General features: G+C 54.5%; 1 protein-coding gene across 1 annotated transcript; it reads right to left on the reverse strand.

Annotated features, from left to right (window-relative positions):
• Window positions 1–345: 345 nt before the first annotated feature.
• Window positions 346–16315, reverse strand: LOC105483106 (5-hydroxytryptamine receptor 6). Its single transcript, XM_011743757.3, has 3 exons — window positions 14885–16315; window positions 3053–3211; window positions 346–2863 (listed from the first exon to the last, which is right to left on the reverse strand). Exons 1-3 carry the CDS (start codon window positions 15596–15598, stop codon window positions 2414–2416), a joined length of 1323 nt encoding a protein of 440 aa, XP_011742059.2. The 5' UTR covers window positions 15599–16315; the 3' UTR covers window positions 346–2413.
• Window positions 16316–16655: the final 340 nt, after the last annotated feature.

The raw sequence follows: 16655 nt of genomic DNA on the forward strand, positions 1-16655 counted from the left end.
GTATTCATTTGTTCATTCAGCACACATTTATGGCTCACGCCTGTAATCTCAGCACTTTAGGAGGCCAAAGTAGGAGGATTGCTTGAGGCCAGGAGTTGGAGATCAGTCTGGGCAACATAGCGAGACCTGGTATTGACAAAAAATTAAAATAAAAAAATTAGCCACTGCCAACTACTCAGGAGGCTGAGGCGGGAGGATTGCCTGAGCCCGGGAGTTTGAGGCTGCGGCGAGCTATGATTGTGCCAAAGCCTGGGTGAAAGAGTGAGACTCCAACTCTTATTTTTTTGAGACAGAGTCTTGTCTTGTCACCAGGCTAGACTGCAATGGCATGATCTCGGCTCACTGCAACCTCCACCTGCCGAGTTCAAGGGTTTCTCCTGCCTCAGCCTCCCGAGTAGCTGGGATTAAGGCACCTGCCACCACACCCGGCTAATTTTTGTATTTTTAGTAGAGATGGGGTTTCACCATGTTGACCAGGCTGGTCTCCAACTCTTGACCTCAGATGATCCACCCGTCTCAGCCTCCAAAAGTGCTGGGATTACAGGCATGAGCCACCGTGCCAACTCCAACTCTTAAAACACAAAATTTAAAAACAAATATTTATGCAACTCTTGTTGCTTTTAAACTAAACTGCCCGTGTCACACATGGGAAATGGAGGCTCTGAAAGGGGAAAGAATTTTGCTGGGGTCCCAAATTAAAGGGGCAGAATCTGGACCAGAACCCAGGACACCTACCCCCAGGCCTCCTCCCACTATACCAGCTGCTTCTCAAGCCCTGAGTGGCCCTTCAGTTGAATCCAGTCCACACGACAGCCACTGCCTTCAGCTAGAGTTTATTGAGAGTCCCCTTGGGCAGGCCTGGGGGATAGAGGAAGCCCCACAAGCACCATGGCCCCTCAATGGCCCGTGGCCGGAGCCAGAGTTGTGTCTCATCAGCACCAAGGAGAGCGCCAGGCCAGGTATGGAGGACCCCCTGGGAGTTTGTGTTGATGGAACTTGGGGGAGGCAGGGCTGAAAAAGGACCTATGGCAGGTAAACCGTGGCGACCAAGAGTTCCCCAGCCCCCTGCCCCCAGAAACCAAGGCCCCTGTGCCAGAGTCCACCTGCCTGCCTCGTGGGCCCCACCCACACCAGGGACAGCTCTTCTTCGACTCTGCTCTGTTGACCCAAGTAGCTACCATTCCCGTTTCTCTCACTGACCCCAGGGAAGGCCAGAGGGAGGTGGGCAAAGGGCTGGGTTTATCCCCATCAGTTGTTCTCTTCTAGGTCCAAGGACCCCCCAGGATCAAGGTAAACCAGTCCTGAGGCTGAAAAAGAAACTGCCACCTGCCCCTTTTGCCCCCAGGAGAGGCAGTGCAGCAGCTTGGGAGCTGGGAGGGTCCCTGAGAGATGGGGTCCCCACCCAGGAGCCAGAACAGGGAGTTGGGGAACCAGAGTCAGGCTGTGGGAGGCCAGGCCGGGGCTGAAGAGGGGGAGGCAAATGGAAAGAGAACAATGGGAAGAAAGAGCCCTTCCTGACGCACAGCCAGAGAGGCCAGGGGGCGGGATAGCGGGGGGTCGTAGCAACAGAACGTATCACTTAACTGACCAGGTACTGGGTGCTGGGCCCACATTATCTTAATTCTCAAGACAACCCTGCAAGATCATTTCTCTATCTTACAGATGGGATAACCGAGACTCGGAGAGGTTAAGTAACTCGTGTCTGGCCCCAGAGCTCATAGGTGGTAGGGCAGAGGCCCACATGTGTGCCTGCCTGCCTCCCAGGTGCAGCTGCTGCCACATATATACCAGGGTGGGGGGATTGGCAGGTCCAAAAACCCTCCAGCAAATCATTCTCAGGGTTAAAGATCATCTAAGGCAGCACATCTCAGACTGTAACAGGCACGTGATTCACCTGGGATCTTGGTAACATGCAGTTCTGACTCAGCAGGTCTGGGCAGGGGCAGAAATGTGCATTTTGCACAAACGCCCAAAGGTGATGGCAATGCTGATTGTCCATGGACAACACTGTGAGTAGCGAGGGGTTCAGCCCAGCATTAATCCATGCCTGTGGGTGGGGGCATTCCCTGCTGTCCAGCCTGACAGAATGGGCAAAAGCTATGATTGTTTACACCCTAACCTGGACCAAGAGGTCCTTCTCCCCAACATCCGGAGTCCTCCAGCCCATCCTCTGCACACACAAGTTACACTCGACGGTGGAGCATCCTTCAGAACACGGTATCTGAGTCAGCTATGATCCCTGCAGGTAAGGGGCCTGGAGATGGCAGCAGGGGCCGGCTCTGCGCACCCCCCTGGAGCTCAGAGGGCTCCCAGGAGACTTGCAGCCTCCTGGTCTTAGCCAAGAGCTGGCCCAAGGTCTCAGGGTCTGGGTTCTGCTCAGTCCAGCTCCCCACTGGCCAGCCCCAAGCCCGGGTCAGTTCGTGGGGGTGCCGAGTGGATGCAGCCGCAACTTGGGCTCTGCGGGGTCGATGTTGAAGAAGTTGACAGCGGCAGCGGCCCTGGTGGGCAGCGGGGGGTCCCGGGTGGCCTCGCCAGGAAGCAGCAGCTGGGCCGTAAGCTGCAGGCCTGAGGAGCCGCCCGAGCCTGCGTCTGAGTCCGAGTCTGAGTCCGGCGGCAGGGGCAGCGGCAGTACCTGCTGTAGACTAAGGCCGGGCCGGGGGCCGCTGTGAGAGGTGCGCAGTGATGGTGAAGCCAGGCTGGCCTGGCGCTCCCAGGGACAGCGTGGACATGGCAGGAACCTGCCCAGCGCCCGCTTGAAGTCCCGCATGAAGAGTGGGTAGATGATGGGGTTCATGGTGCTGTTACAGTAACCCAGCCACGTGAGGGCATCGAAGAGGCCTGGGGAGATGCAGTCGCACACGGCCTGAGGGGAGGGGATGCGTCATGCCTGGTCCCAGGGCAGGGACCCAGGCCACCCTTCCCAGCATGGATGGAGCAGACACACACACGCACCACGAGAGGCAGCCTGCCCTCCCCTGTCCCCATGCCTGGACTGGGATCCAGGACCTCTCATGCAAGGGCCGGACTCACCTGCCCCCTGCTGTGGCATTACCTGAACTATATTGGCCACAAAGAAGGGCAACCAGGTCACAAAGAACATGCCCAGCAGGATGCCCAGCGTCAGGCTGGCCTTCAGGGCCTTCCTGCTATGCTTCGTAGCTAGACGCCTGCTGTCAGCAGACTCCACCCCTGGGCGTGGGGTCCTGGGCACCTGCGGAAAGGAAGGCCACACGAGTCAGTTGAGAAAGGGCCCCCATCTGACCCTGATCCTAGCCACAGACTGAGCTTCAATCCCGATTCTAGACTGAGCCCTAGTGCCAGGATTAAATTGAGCCCTGTTCCTTGACAGAGTCCCAGCTAGAGTCCTAGACCGAGCCCTGACCCTGACTCCGGGCCAAGCCCTGACATCAGCAATAAACTAAGCCCTGACCTTGGTCCCCAGCTGAAGCCTGACACCTACCATAAAGCCCTACATAACCAAGGTCTCAAACCAAGCCTCAACCGTGGACCTAGACTGAGCCCTGATCCTGATCCCACACTGAGCCCTGACCCTGACCCAGAATTTCATAAGGAGCTCTAGGAAGTGCAGTGAGACAGAAGAATACCTGAAACACAAATCAGATGGTTCAGAACAACCATCCCTGCAAAGACAATATGTGACACAGGCCAACACACACATTACAATGTGCCCAGCACCTTCCAAAGCCTTTAGTGCTACAGAAATCAATTGCAATTGACCGGGCGCAGTGGCTCATGCCTATAATCCCAGCACTTTGGGAGACCGAGGCAGGCAGATCACTTGAGGTCAGGAGTTTGAGACTAGCCTGGCCAACTGGGTGAAACCTTGCCTCTACTAAAAATACATAAATTAGCCAGGCATGGTGGCAGGCACCTGTAATCCCAGCTACTCAGGAGGCTGAGGCAGGAGAATTGCTTGAACTCGGGAGGCAGAGGTTGCAATGAACCAAGGTCGTATCACTGCACTCCAAGCCTGGGTGACAGAGCGAGACTCCATCTCTCACACACACACACACACACACACACACACACACACACACACACACACACACATATCAATTGCAGTTGAACAGTACTTGAAAAAGAGGACCTATTACTGTCCAGAGCTTGGCAATTGCTTTGTATGTGGATTCTCTTCATATTTGGGAGCAATAGTCTTGCCTGGGCAATTACTCTTGAGCCCCACAAAATAGAAAGGCTTTTTTGAGAATGTGTGCACAAAGCCAATAAGTTTGCAGCTAAATCTCTTGTTAGGTTCCTAAGGATGCTGGTGACCTTGGCATTTTACAACTCAATCATACTGCGAACTGGCAGGCATCTCCATTCTCAAAAGTGGACAGGAAGAGGATGAGGGGGTAGGAAGAAGGAGGAGAAATAAGCTACTTCCCAGCAGCTACCGAAAGGAAGGCATAGGCCCGAGGAGGTTAGAATTTGACTTTGCAAACTGGCCGCCACAGTCCCAACGGGCTCTCTGAGCTAGATGATTCTTCAGCTCAGCAGTGCTCTTCACTTGTTAAACTTCATGTGCCCTTTGAAAAGCTAACAAAATCTACACACACACACACACACAAAACACCTCTCCCCAGAAAATAAAAGACTTATAAATTTTTATACACACACACAGACAAGAAAACAACATTCCACACTTTCAGAAGGTTCAGAGATGACCTTGAAGTCTCTAGGTTTCCACCAGAAACCCCAAGGAGTCCGTGAAAGCTGGGATGTGAAACCCTCCTCTAAAACATGTGTTTTTGTAATCAATGTGGATTTTCATATATTAGATTTACACAAAATGAGGCCCACCTCTATTTACTATTTAATGCCCGTGGGCAGTGGTGTGCACAATTCATCATGAGCTACGCAAAGGGTGTGCGTGCTGTCTGGGAACACATCTGGGCTTTGACAGCCGGGGGTTTTCCTGGCACTGGGATTTGCCCAGTTCCTAAATTGCACGAGAGCCCTGCTTAGTTCTTGAGGCCAGAGGTGGGTCGGATGTGGGGAGATGAGGTCAGAAGGAGGCAGGAGCGGAGCTAGATTCCCAGGCAGCCTTCCACAGATGGAAAGGTGGAGGAGGCAAAGCCAAGATGTGTCAACTCCAGGGAGCACCAAAGTCAACACCCCACCCCATTCTGCTGCGCATGCCCTCTCCTCCAGCCCCTGCTCTTTCTAGGCCTCCAGAGTTGGTGTCTTGTCCATGGTGCTGAAACCCCAACTACACGCGGTCTTTTCATAGGAGCTGGAATTCTAATTCTGAAATGGCAAGGAGGTCGCTGGGGCAGGGAGACGAAGCACATTGTAATCCCCATCCCTCAACATGTTTCTTCACGTGAAAACTGGTTGTACAAATATCAAGGTTATACAAATTCACAACAGAGGCCTTGGTTTCTCCCTTCTGTCTTGGTCTTGTACAGAGGCAAAAGCTGGGCTTTTAAGACAGGTGATCTGGCTTCAAATCATGCCTCTACCACTTACTCGCTCTGTGATCTTGAGAGAGCCTCTGTTTCCACATCTGTAAAATGGGAGAAATGATACTCAGCTTACGACGTCACTGTGAAGCTATGGATAATAAATGCATGCACAGTGTCTGACGTTGAGTAGGTGCTAAATACCTGGTAGCCATGTTGCTGTTTCAGTGTTGCGAGATTGGGGTGATTTTGAGCACTGTTGGGGACCCTGTCCTTCTGCCAGCAGCTCTGGCCTCCCCAAAGCAGCACAGACGCCAAGACAAATGCTCTGACTCACCATGCTGCAGCTCAGATGCTATGGTGAGAGGATGCTCTCCTCCGCCTCCACCCCATCATACACAAGTCTGCTCCAAAGTCATTCCAAGTTAGCGAGGGAGCAAAAGAGGGTTTTACTCTCCTCCCTCCTCTTCTAGTTTTCTCTCCTCCAGAGTGGACTCTATATGGCTTTTGTGACCACACCATGGTCAGCCTGGAGGAAGAGGCTCCTGCTTCCCCAAAAGAATCTCCTAAGACCTGCCACACCTTCAAATTGCTGCCATCAATGGGAATAGATGGCATGGAGAGGGAGGAGACACTGTCTCATCCAGGCATCACTCCGACCCTTAGTGACCTGGGGAGGACAGGGGACAGGAGGCAGCCTTGATCTTATCAGAGCTCTAGGGCATGGGGGAAACTGAGGCACTAGGGGGAATATCTCAGGTCAATCACTGTGAGAAGGAGCTCCAGAGAATGGGGTGAAGATGAACTGAGATTCCCTTTCTAGTCTCCCTGGGAACAAATCCAGATTTTTCTTTCTCCTCTGCTTTCCGGAGAGTTGACTCAAGAACACAGGCAAGAGGAAAGAGAGAAGGAAACTGAGACTCAGAAAGGGTAGAGTGTCCTCTGCCCTTCCCAAGGTCACACTATGCCAGCACAAGGCCTCCTAACAAAACCTGAATGGCCCCAAATCAGCATTAGGATCTCCATTTCTCGAGCACTTACTACACATAGGCATTTGATAGTCATTAGGTTGTTCAGTCTTTATGAGAGATAAGCATTGTCATCCCCATTTTGCAGATAAGACCACTGAGGCTCGGAGAGGCAAAATGACTTGCCAGAAGTCACACAGCAGGTAAGAGTTGAGTTGGGGAATCCGTCATTTCTGGCCCCAGGAACTCCACTCTGCCCACTTCACCAAGCTGCTTCCACCTTTGGAGATGGCATCCATGGGCCCAGTCAGGGTGGGGTTACAGAAACCCCACCACTGTCACCAAGAGGTCCTCATGGAGCAGAAGTCAATGGCAGTCACCAGTCCACACCACGGCATCTGACTGATGCCGGCATCACTCTTCCGGATTCTCTCTCCCCTGTAACCACCTCACAGCCCCTCAGGGCCATGTCCTGTCGTTTGCATCTCCCTTCTGTATCAGTGTCAGAGGGCAGCTGCCTGAAGGACAATCCAGGGCCCTTCCAGCCAGCAATCCCACGTACGGCTTCCAGCCAACACCTACATTCATGTCTGCACGCTTGACATATCCAAGAATGTGTCTCACAGCACTACTCGTGATAGGAAAAAAATTGGAAACAGCCTTAATATCCATCAAAAGAACAGTGGTTTAGACTGGGCACGGTGGCTCATGCCTATAATCCCAGCACTTTGGGAGGCCAAGGTGGGCAGATCACTTGAGGTCAGTAGTTCAAGACCAGCCTGCAAGACCTAGAAGGACATATCGTAAATTGATGCATGTCCTTGGGAGTAAAAGGTGATTAGCTGGAATTTGGGGGTCTTTTCCTTCATCCCTATTGTTGAATTTTTAAAGTGTGTTTATGTATTCCTTTATGCAATTAACTTTATTTATTTATTTATTTATTTTGAGACAGAGTCTCACTCTTGTTGCCCAGGCTGGAGTGCAATGGCGCGATCTCAGCTCACCACAACCTCTGCCTCCTGGGTTCAAGTGATTCTTCTGCCTCAGCCTCCTGAGAAGCTGGGACTACAGGTGTGCACCACCACGCCCGGCTAATTTTGTACCTTAGTAGAGGTGGGGTTTCTCCATGTTGGTCTCAAACTCCCGACCTCAGGTGATCCGCCCACCTCGGCCTCCCAAAGTGCTGGGATTACAGGCGTGAGCCACCACGCCCAGCCCACAATTAAATTTTTTTACCATCGTCTGATCATACTGTGAGAGTTGTAAGACAGACTCTGGAGCCAGACTGCCTGGTTTCAAATTCTGGCTCTGTTACAACCTAGCAGAGTGACCTTAAGCAAGCTATGCTTCCACTTTCTGTTCTGTAAAATGGCATTATAACAGCATCTGCCTCATAGGATTATAATAAGGATAAAATAAAATAATACACAGAAAGTTAGAACAGTGCCGGCACATGGGAAGCCCCATAGAAGTGTTAGCTATTGTCGTTATTATTGGTCTCTGGCTCAGCTGTTTGATAATGGTGGTGATGGTGCTGGTGACAACAGTGATGTTTTTCCCTAGAAAGGGTCAAAGTGGTGAGCTCCCCAGAAACATATATTTTACCAACAACAGGAAAAGAGAGGCACGAACAACTGTTGTTGTTTTAAAGATGGGGTCTTGGCCGGGCGCGGTGGCTCAAGCCTGTAATCCCAGCACTTTGGGAGGCCGAGATGGGCGGATCACAAGGTCAGGAGATCGAGACCATCCTGGCTAACACGGTGAAACCCCGTCTCTACTAAAAAAATACAAAAAACTAGCTGGGCGAGGTGGCGGGCACCTGTAGTCCCAGCTACTCGGGAGGCTGAGGCAGGAGAATGGCATAAACCCGGGAGGCGGAGCTTGCAGTGAGCTGAGATCTGGCCACTGCACTCCAGCCTGGGGGACAGAGCCAGACTCTGTCTCAAAAAAAAAACAAAAAAACAAAAAAACAAAAAAAAAACAACGATGGGGTCTTGCTCTATTGCCTGGGCTGAAATGCAGTGGCATGATCATACCTCACTTCAGCCTCAAACTCCTGGGCTCAAACAATCCTCTCACCTCAGCCTCCTCGAATAGCTGTAACTACAGGCCACCAGGCCTGGTTAATTTTTTACATATATTTTTAGAGACAGGAGCTTGCCATATTGCCCAGGCTGGTCTCGAACTCCTGGCTTCAAAGGAGCCTCCTGCCTTGGCCTCCCAAAGTGTTGGGATTACAGTTGTGAGTCACTGCTTAACTGAAATTTGTTGAGCACTTACTATGTGCCTGGTAGTTTGTGTATATTATCTAATTGAATATTCAAACAGCCTTGTGTGATAGATGTCATGACCCCTGGAGCATAAGGAGGTAAAATGCCTTGCCCAAGGTCATCCAGCTATGAGAGAAAACAGGCAGGGCTTGAACCCTGACCAGCTATACCCCCAGACTCCTGCTCCAGCCCTGGCTGCACCAGGCTGCCTGGCTCTGAGCAGCAGCCGAGCCTGCCATGCTCAGCAGTGTCACTCTGCCAGTCTGTCCCTGGCTGCGCCCCCTCCTCCCCCTCACAGATATTTCTGTGATCACAGCCTCCTCCTCTGAGGAGGAAAGACAGAGATGGAAGGGAAGATGGATCACTAAGACAGAATGATGCTTAGTTGGGTGAGGAAGGGTGAAAAAAGGAAGGGGAGGAGGAAAAGCAGGAGAAATTGATGGCAGAGGAGAAGGGGGAGGGGAAGACAGGAGCACACAGAAGGAAGACATGGGAACTGAAGGAGAGAAGGGTGGGTGGGAGTGGGGAGGAAGGTGAGGTGTAGAGATGGGATGAGGTTATGGGCCACAGAGACCCAGAAATCCTGCCAGGAAGAGGAAGAGGCTGGGCCTCTCCTACTGGGCTCTCCCTCAAGCCGATGGCCCATGCTGCATCTCTGAAACTGTCCCTAACACCCTGGACCCTCCACGATCTCCCAAGGATGGCTCAGTGTCACCCACATCCAGGCTCCCACCTTCCACCCTGCTCCCAACGCACACACTCCCCTGCCTTGGCAGCATCTCACTCTGCCCCACGGCTCTTCCTCCATCCCCAGCCCACACTCCCAGCCCCAGTGCTAAGCAGGACCCCTTCCTCCCAGCCCTGAGGTGGTGGGAAGACCTGGTGGAAATGACTAAGCCAACCAGTGGCCTTTTAAAAGCCCGTTTCCATAAATAGACATATGGAGAGGGGATGAAATGCTCAAGGCTGACCAGTTCCCATGTTCTGATCCCAGAGGAACTGGGGCCTTGAGACCTATGCCCAGCTCCTTTCCCTCTGCAGGGAAGCTAGAGACTGGAATGGGGCAGGAAGCCAAGGCTAAGTGGGGCTGGGCATAGGAAAAGGGAAGGGGTCCAAGGCACCCACATCTGATTCATTCTCATCACTTCCTTTAGGTCCAAACATTGAGGGGGCCTCCACCTCCAGGCCAGCTCTGGTGGGAAGAAAGGGGTGGTGACCCAGGAGGGCCAAGCAGAGGCAGCATCCCGGATGCAAGTTCCCAAAATGCCGGCTGTTCACCAGGCAATCGGGAAAATGACCTGCAGGAGGCTTGCTTAGGAGCGGAGTAGATTTGAAAGCAGGAACACAGGCAGAGTTTGGGCTTTCCAGAAAGCAGGGGGATTAGAACATTTCTGGCTTGAGTGGCCCCTGGGTCACTCTGCCTTAGAAGCAAGGCGCTGGCCTGAACAACCCATGAAGACCCCTCCAGCCTTTCACTTTGGGGCTTGGTGTGAGTTCTTTGCTTTCATCTTCAAACATACACAGTGAATAATAGATTTTGAATGTTTGCTGGGGGAGGCACCCCTTCTATATGCTCCATAATCCTCATCGTGATACAGGTTGATGATTAATGTCTGTATCCCTAACTAGAACAGATTTCAAGAGGGCAGGCACTGTCGGTGTCGTTCACCACCATATCCACAGCCCAGAACATCTGCTGCGCAAAGCAGACGTCAATACATGTCACCAAGCAAATGAATTCACACGATAAAAAGCTCAGGATCATGACACTCAAGAAGTAACTCTGAAAGGCATGAGAAGACAGCCAACCACAGGAAAAGGGGTGGAATCCCAGACTCCCTGAAGCACTGTGTTCCCTGCATTCCTTCCACAAATACATACTGAGCACCCACAATGTGCCAGGTGGCCCTAAGTCCTGGGACCATGGTGGAAAACAGGCCAGGCACGGTGGCTCACGCCTGTAATCCTAGCACTTTGGGAAGCCAAGGTGGGTGGATTGCCTGAGCTCAGGAGTTCAAGACCAGCCTGGGCAACACCATGAAACCCCATCTCTACTAAAATACAAAAAATTAGCCTGGTGTGGCGGTGTGCACCTGTAGTCCCCGCTACTCGGGAGGCTGAGGCAGGAGAGTTGCTTGAACCTGGGGGGCGGAGGTTGCAGTGGGCCGAGATCACGTCACTGCACTCCAGCCTGGGCAACAGAGTGAGACTCCATCTCCAAAAGAAAAGAAAACAGAAAAACAAGTTCCCCACCCTCACAGAGCTTAAATTCTAGAAGAAGGAAATAAACAGTAAATAAACAAAAATGGGTAGGTATAGAACACGTCAGGGGGTAGGAGGTGCTGCTGAGAGAAATAACTAAGGAAATGAGGACTGGAGAGGACCTGGGGAGGGTGGCAGGTGCTACTCTTGAGAGAGGGATTAGGGGAGGCAATTCAACAGAGGCTGGAAGGAAGTGATGGAAATTAGGGGGAGAACAGGGTGGAGACCTGAAGAAAGGGCGCTCCAACAGAAGGAACCGCAAGTGAGGCAGAACGGGCTTGGTGTGTTGAACAAGGAACAGCAAGGATGCCAGTATGACTGAAAGAGAAGAAACAAACGGGATTACAGAAGGAGAGGAGGCCAGACAGGGTCAGAGGGCCAGGTGATGTGAGACATAAGGCCATCAGAGTAGAGGAATGACGCGGCAGGAACTGCGTTGTAAAGGGATCATTGGAGCCACTGTGGAAGGTTGAAAGAGAGCAAGAATGGAATCTGGAAGTCAGGGCCAGGCTCAGTGGCTCACACCTGTAATCCCAGCACTTTGGGAGGCCGAGGCTAGCAGATCACTTGAGGTCAGGAGTTCGAGACCAGCCTGGCCAACATGGTGAAACCCTGTCTCTACTAAAAATACAAAAATTAGTTGGGCGTAGTGGCACATGCTTGTAAGCAGCCTAGGTAGGAAGTCATACAGCCTGTGGGTGGCATTTTCAGTTACGAGACAAGATGAGGTCACTCATGGAGGAAATGTGGAAAAAGGACGAGATGCTCTGAGGACTGAGGCCCAGGGATGCCATGGCTGGGGCGGATCAGGAGGACCCAACAGAGGAGACCAGAAGGCACAGAGAAGAAAAGGGGCAAGGTGTGGGGTCCCCGAGCAAAGCATTTCAAGAGCATCACTGCCCACAGGCAGCACACCAGCACAGTGTGATGGTACCAACCAGATCTGAGCTTAAACCCCACTTACCAACTGTGCAATCTTGGGCAAGTCACCTCTCTCTCTGAGCCTCAGTTTCCCCACCTGTCTAACAGGGGTGCAGGTAGTACTTGACTCATTGCGTGTTTGGGTGATTAATAAGCTTAGCTCGGTACCTGGTACACAGTGAGTGCCCACAGATTGTGGGGCTGCAGCTGTTAGCACCTGGGAGACTCCTGCCCAGGTTCCAAGACCACAGACTCAGGTTCGATCCTAGTACCAGCCAGTAAGATTCATGGAAAGAAAATCTGTGTGGTACCGGCACCACTGAAACTAGGAATCCTGATCTCTCCTGCCCCAACCTCACCCAGACCAGCCAACTTCTCACATCCTTAGTCACAAGAGCAGAGCTTCCTGCACTGTGGGAATGGAGATGATTTTAGATGGTAAAGGAACACCCCATAGAATGAGTGAATCACAGAGTGAGCACGTCAGCCCGTTACAGCTCTCTCCCAGCTCTTCCAGGTGCGTCAAGACAAAGTCCCAGGTTGATGCTACCATGCTTGTGATAGCTTCTAGCACGCTACAAAGAGAAAGCAGGCTCTAGGCTCATCACCTCAACCACACCAAGCTGCATTTTAGTGATAGGGCTGGGGCTTCTTCAACTTCACTGAAGTGGTGTTTGTGATCGCCTTCTGTTTATGGCGAGGGATACAGATTTTCCATTTCTAGAGGAGATAACGAAGTTTTCTTTCTAAACAAATTCATAGAAGCAAAAAGATAAAAGAGATGATTTAAAGAAAATGCTAAGAATGCCAGGCACCGGGGCACGCACCTGCAATTCCAGCTACTCAGGAGGCTGAAGCGGGAGCTCGAGGCCAGCCTGGGCAACACAGTGAGACCCTGTGTCTAATAAATAAATAAATAAAATGCTAAATGCATGTGAATTAAGTGGCTTGAGGTGTGGAGGTGGTGGTGGAAGAGGCATTAAGGAAGATATCCTCAGGCAGTTCTTGAATGCCTGAAGCTTGTGAAATGCTCCTTTACAAGAACCCAGGGACTCCTGTAACCCTAGCACTTTGGGAGGCCAAGACAGGAGGATTGCTTGAGCCCAAGAGTTCAGTGAGTTTTGAGCGTGCCAGTGCATTCCAGCTCTCCAGGCTAGAATGAGCCAGGATAAATTCTAGGCTGCAGTGAGCTATAATCACGCCACTGCATTCCAGCCCTCCAGCCTGGGTGATAGAGCAAGACCCTGTCTCTTAAAAAACAACAATAACAACAACAAAAAAACAAGAACCCAGGGTATATGGCCCAGGGCAGCCATCCCATCCCTGAAGAAGCAAATCAGAGTCCCAGCCACCTGCCAAGACTCAAGAATATTCTGCAGGGAGCATGGATGGGGGAAGGAGCAGGGCCGCAGCCAGGACTCCCAGTCCATGTGGGGCCCTGTCCCCACCAGGTGATGGGCAGGGGTAGCTTTGGGCCTCACCACTGGGGTGGGACAGGCAAGCTTGTCTGGGGGACTGCCAAGGAGGGTGTTAGCCTTTCACCCCTCTGTCAAGTCCCCATGTGCCCAGTGACCTCCAAGGCAACCCCCACCCTCCTAGAGCTTTCGCCACCCAAGGCTACACCAAAAGACCCCAGCTTGGACTTTCCTCAAGACCTGCGACCTAAGTCACTGGGTCTCAGGCCTGGTCGGTCTACACTCCCACCCCCTCCCCGAGAGTGGACAATAGGAGTCAGGTGCACTGCGGCCTGGATGGCAAGAGCTGGCACTCACTTACAGACAATGCAAGGCCTTGAGCTAAGAGCACCTAACCCATTCTGAGGCACCGAAATGAGATAGGACCTACTATGCACAGTGGGGATCAAAACTGACCTGAATCAGGAGTTCAAGACCAGCCTGGCCAATATGGTGAAACCCCGTCTCTACTAAAAATACAAAAGTTAGCCTGGCGTGGTGGTGGGTGCCTGTAATCCCAGCTACTCAGGAGGCTGAGGCAGAAGAATAGCTTAAACCCGCAAGGTGGAGGTTTCAGTGAGCCAAGATCGCACCACTGCACTCCAGCCTGGGCGACAGAGTGAAACTCCGTCTCAAAAAAAACAAACAGAAAAACAAAACAAAAAAACTGACCTTGATATGTGTGACCCTCCTGGAGCTTATATTCAAGTCAGGGAGGCAGAATGAACAAGTCATTCTTATGACTTGTTCTCATGGAGAATAACAGGGGAGGGTGGATGGGCCTGCAGATAGGGTAGTCAAAGATGTCCCCTGGGAAGAGGGCAGCCGGGGGAAGAACATTCCAGGCACAGGGAACAGCAAGTGCAAAGACCTGGGCACAGAAGTAAGCCCAGTGCCTTCTAGAAGCATGAGAAAGGCTACAAGGCTGTTGTAGAGTAAGAGAGAGGGAGAGTGGAGGTGACACTGGAGAGGTTGGCAGTGCCGGATCCTGAGGCCAGATCCTGAGACAGGTTTTCTTTATCTGGAGCACAATGGGGAGCCTGAAGTCTGAAGCAGGGGAGCGACATGATCACTTCTTTTTTAATTGCTCCGGCTTCTAGGCAGAAGATGGAGAGTAGTGGGTCTGCAGCAGAAGCAGTGGAGCCAGTGGAAGTCTACGCAGCCTCCCCAGTAAGAAGTGGCAGTGGAGATGGCACCTGTTTAGAGGCAGCACCAATAGGTCTCGCTAATGAATGGCATGAGGGTGAAGGAGAAAAGTATTTCTAAGTTCCTGGCATGTGATGCCGAAATGGTGCCATTTGCCATGATGGGGAAGACCAGGGAGGCAAAGATGGGGAGAGTTGGGCCACCATAAATTCCCTGTTGTACATGGTGCCTGGGAGAAGCCTGCCGCCTATCCTGACGGAGCTATCCTGTGCTGGGTGGGTCAGGCATTGGGTCTGGAGTTCAGAAGAAAGGTGGGTGCTCACAACTGCCACGCAGGGCCATGAGCAAATGTGTGCTAAGTGGGGATGCCCAGGGGGTTCCCAGGGGCTGCTCATTCCTCTGCATCCCACAGCCCAGGTCTCCCTGCATACCCCGGGTACCTGCAGTGTCTCCGAGGCCTGGCTGGCCATGCCGGTGGTGAGGGAGGCCACCTGCACGGCTTGCTTTCGGGCAGCCAGCAGGATCCTGCAGTAGGTGAAGCATATGGCACCGGAGGGCAGGAAGAAGGTGAGGCCCGACGCCACGAGGACGAAGGGCAGGCTGGCCAGCAGGCGGCACTGGCCCGGGACTGGGGGCCGTGCGTGGCCCAGCTCGTGCCAGCCCAGCAGCAGGGGCAGGAAGGAGGCGAGCGCGGCGAGGCTCCAGGCGCCCAGGACTAGCGCCAGGGCACGTGGGGGCGTCATGCGCAGCTTGTAGCGCAGCGGCGAGAGGATGAGCAGGTAGCGGTCCAGGCTGATGAGGCAGAGGTTGAGGATGGAGGCGCTGCAGCACATTACGTCGAAGGCGGTCCAGAGCAGGCAGAGGCCGCGCGCCAGCACCCAGCGCCCGTATAGCGCGTTCAGCATGGCCGGCGGCATCACCACCAGCCCCACCATCAGGTCGGACGTGAAGAGCGACACCAGGAAGAAGTTGGACGTGTTGCGCAGCGCGGGCTGAGTGCAGATGAGCACGATCAGCAGCGAGTTGGCCGCCACCGTCAGCGCGATGACCACGCACAGCGCGGCCGCCACCCAGCCGCTGCCCACCGGGGCCGACGGCGGCCCCGCCCCCCAGGCCGGGGTGCTATTGGCGGTGGGGCCCGGCTCTGGGACCATGGGGACCGGGGGTGGAGGGTAAGGGCGTGATAGGGTGGTGGGAAGGCAGGTGAGGGCCCCGGCGAAGGGCAGGCTGGACGGGCACCGTCGGCGAGAGCAGACAGCGACTCACCACGCCCCCCGGGGGAGGCGAGTGGGGAGACATGGGCGGGGGCACTGGGTCGCGCTAGGTCAGGGGGCAGCGACCACAAGAGGACGCAGAGTGGCTATTTGGGCGCCCTCGGGAACGGGGCAAGGACACCTGGAGCAAACGGGTTGGAAGTTTGGGGAGGGGCACCCGATGAGCCGAGGCCCCTAAAGGAAGCGGCGGGAAGTCAAGCAGATGTCGGATGGGCGCCCCGGGGTGGGAGCAGAGAGTCCTGGAAGGGGCGGGCGGCAAGATAGGGTAGGGGCGTCCGGCCGGGGCAGAGCTCGGGGAAGTGGGAGCGCGAGGAGGTGGGCGCGGGGGGTGAATGGGCGCTCTCGGGCCGGAGCAGACTCCCCGCGGCCGGTGGGCGTGTGGGGTGCCAGGGTGGGGTCTGCAGGGCGGGGGCCTAGGGGCCGGAGCAAAGCCCCCCGGGGAAACGCAGGTCTCAGCTGGCGCGGAGGCACCGGGATCGGGCTCACACTGCGCGGGGGTTCGCCGGGACCTCCAGGCCCCGCGGGAAGCGGAGGGCAGCGGCCGCGCGGCGCCCCCTCCCCACCCGGCCGCAGGGTCGCCTCCGCCTCCAGCCCGCACTGGTACCTGGGGCGCTCTGGATTCTCCGCCGCCTGCGACTGCGGCAAGCGCCGCGGGGCTGCGAGAGGAAGAGGCGGCCGCGGGCCGGGCGGGCGGCGGGCCCGGGTCTCCCGAACCCGGGAGGCGCCGCGAGGGGCCCTCACGCGCGGAGGAGCGGCTGGGTGCAGCCCGGAGCGCGCGGTCTCCGCGCCGCGGAGCGTGCGTCCCGCCTCCCGGTGGGCGGGGAGAGCCGAGCCCTGGCCCTGCAGGCGGGCGGGGTCCCAGCACCCCGGGCCTGTGGGCCGAAGATCCGAGCGCCCCAGCTGCGCGGGGTCACCTTCCGGGCTGCGGCAGCCCCAG

Source organism: Macaca nemestrina, chromosome 1, assembly GCF_043159975.1.
Source record: "Macaca nemestrina isolate mMacNem1 chromosome 1, mMacNem.hap1, whole genome shotgun sequence".
Taxonomy (NCBI): domain Eukaryota; kingdom Metazoa; phylum Chordata; class Mammalia; order Primates; family Cercopithecidae; genus Macaca; species Macaca nemestrina.

Coding starts and splice junctions, on each gene's coding strand:
- LOC105483106 (XM_011743757.3), bottom strand. CDS start 15,598: ATGGTCCCAGAGCCGGGCCCCACCGCCAATAGCACCCCGGCCTGGGGG. Junction 3,212..14,884: donor AGGCCTCGGAGACACTGCAG/GTACCCGGGGTA, acceptor TCCTTTCCGCAG/GTGCCCAGGACCCCACGCCC. Junction 2,864..3,052: donor TTGTGGCCAATATAGTTCAG/GTAATGCCACAG, acceptor CCCTCCCCTCAG/GCCGTGTGCGACTGCATCTC.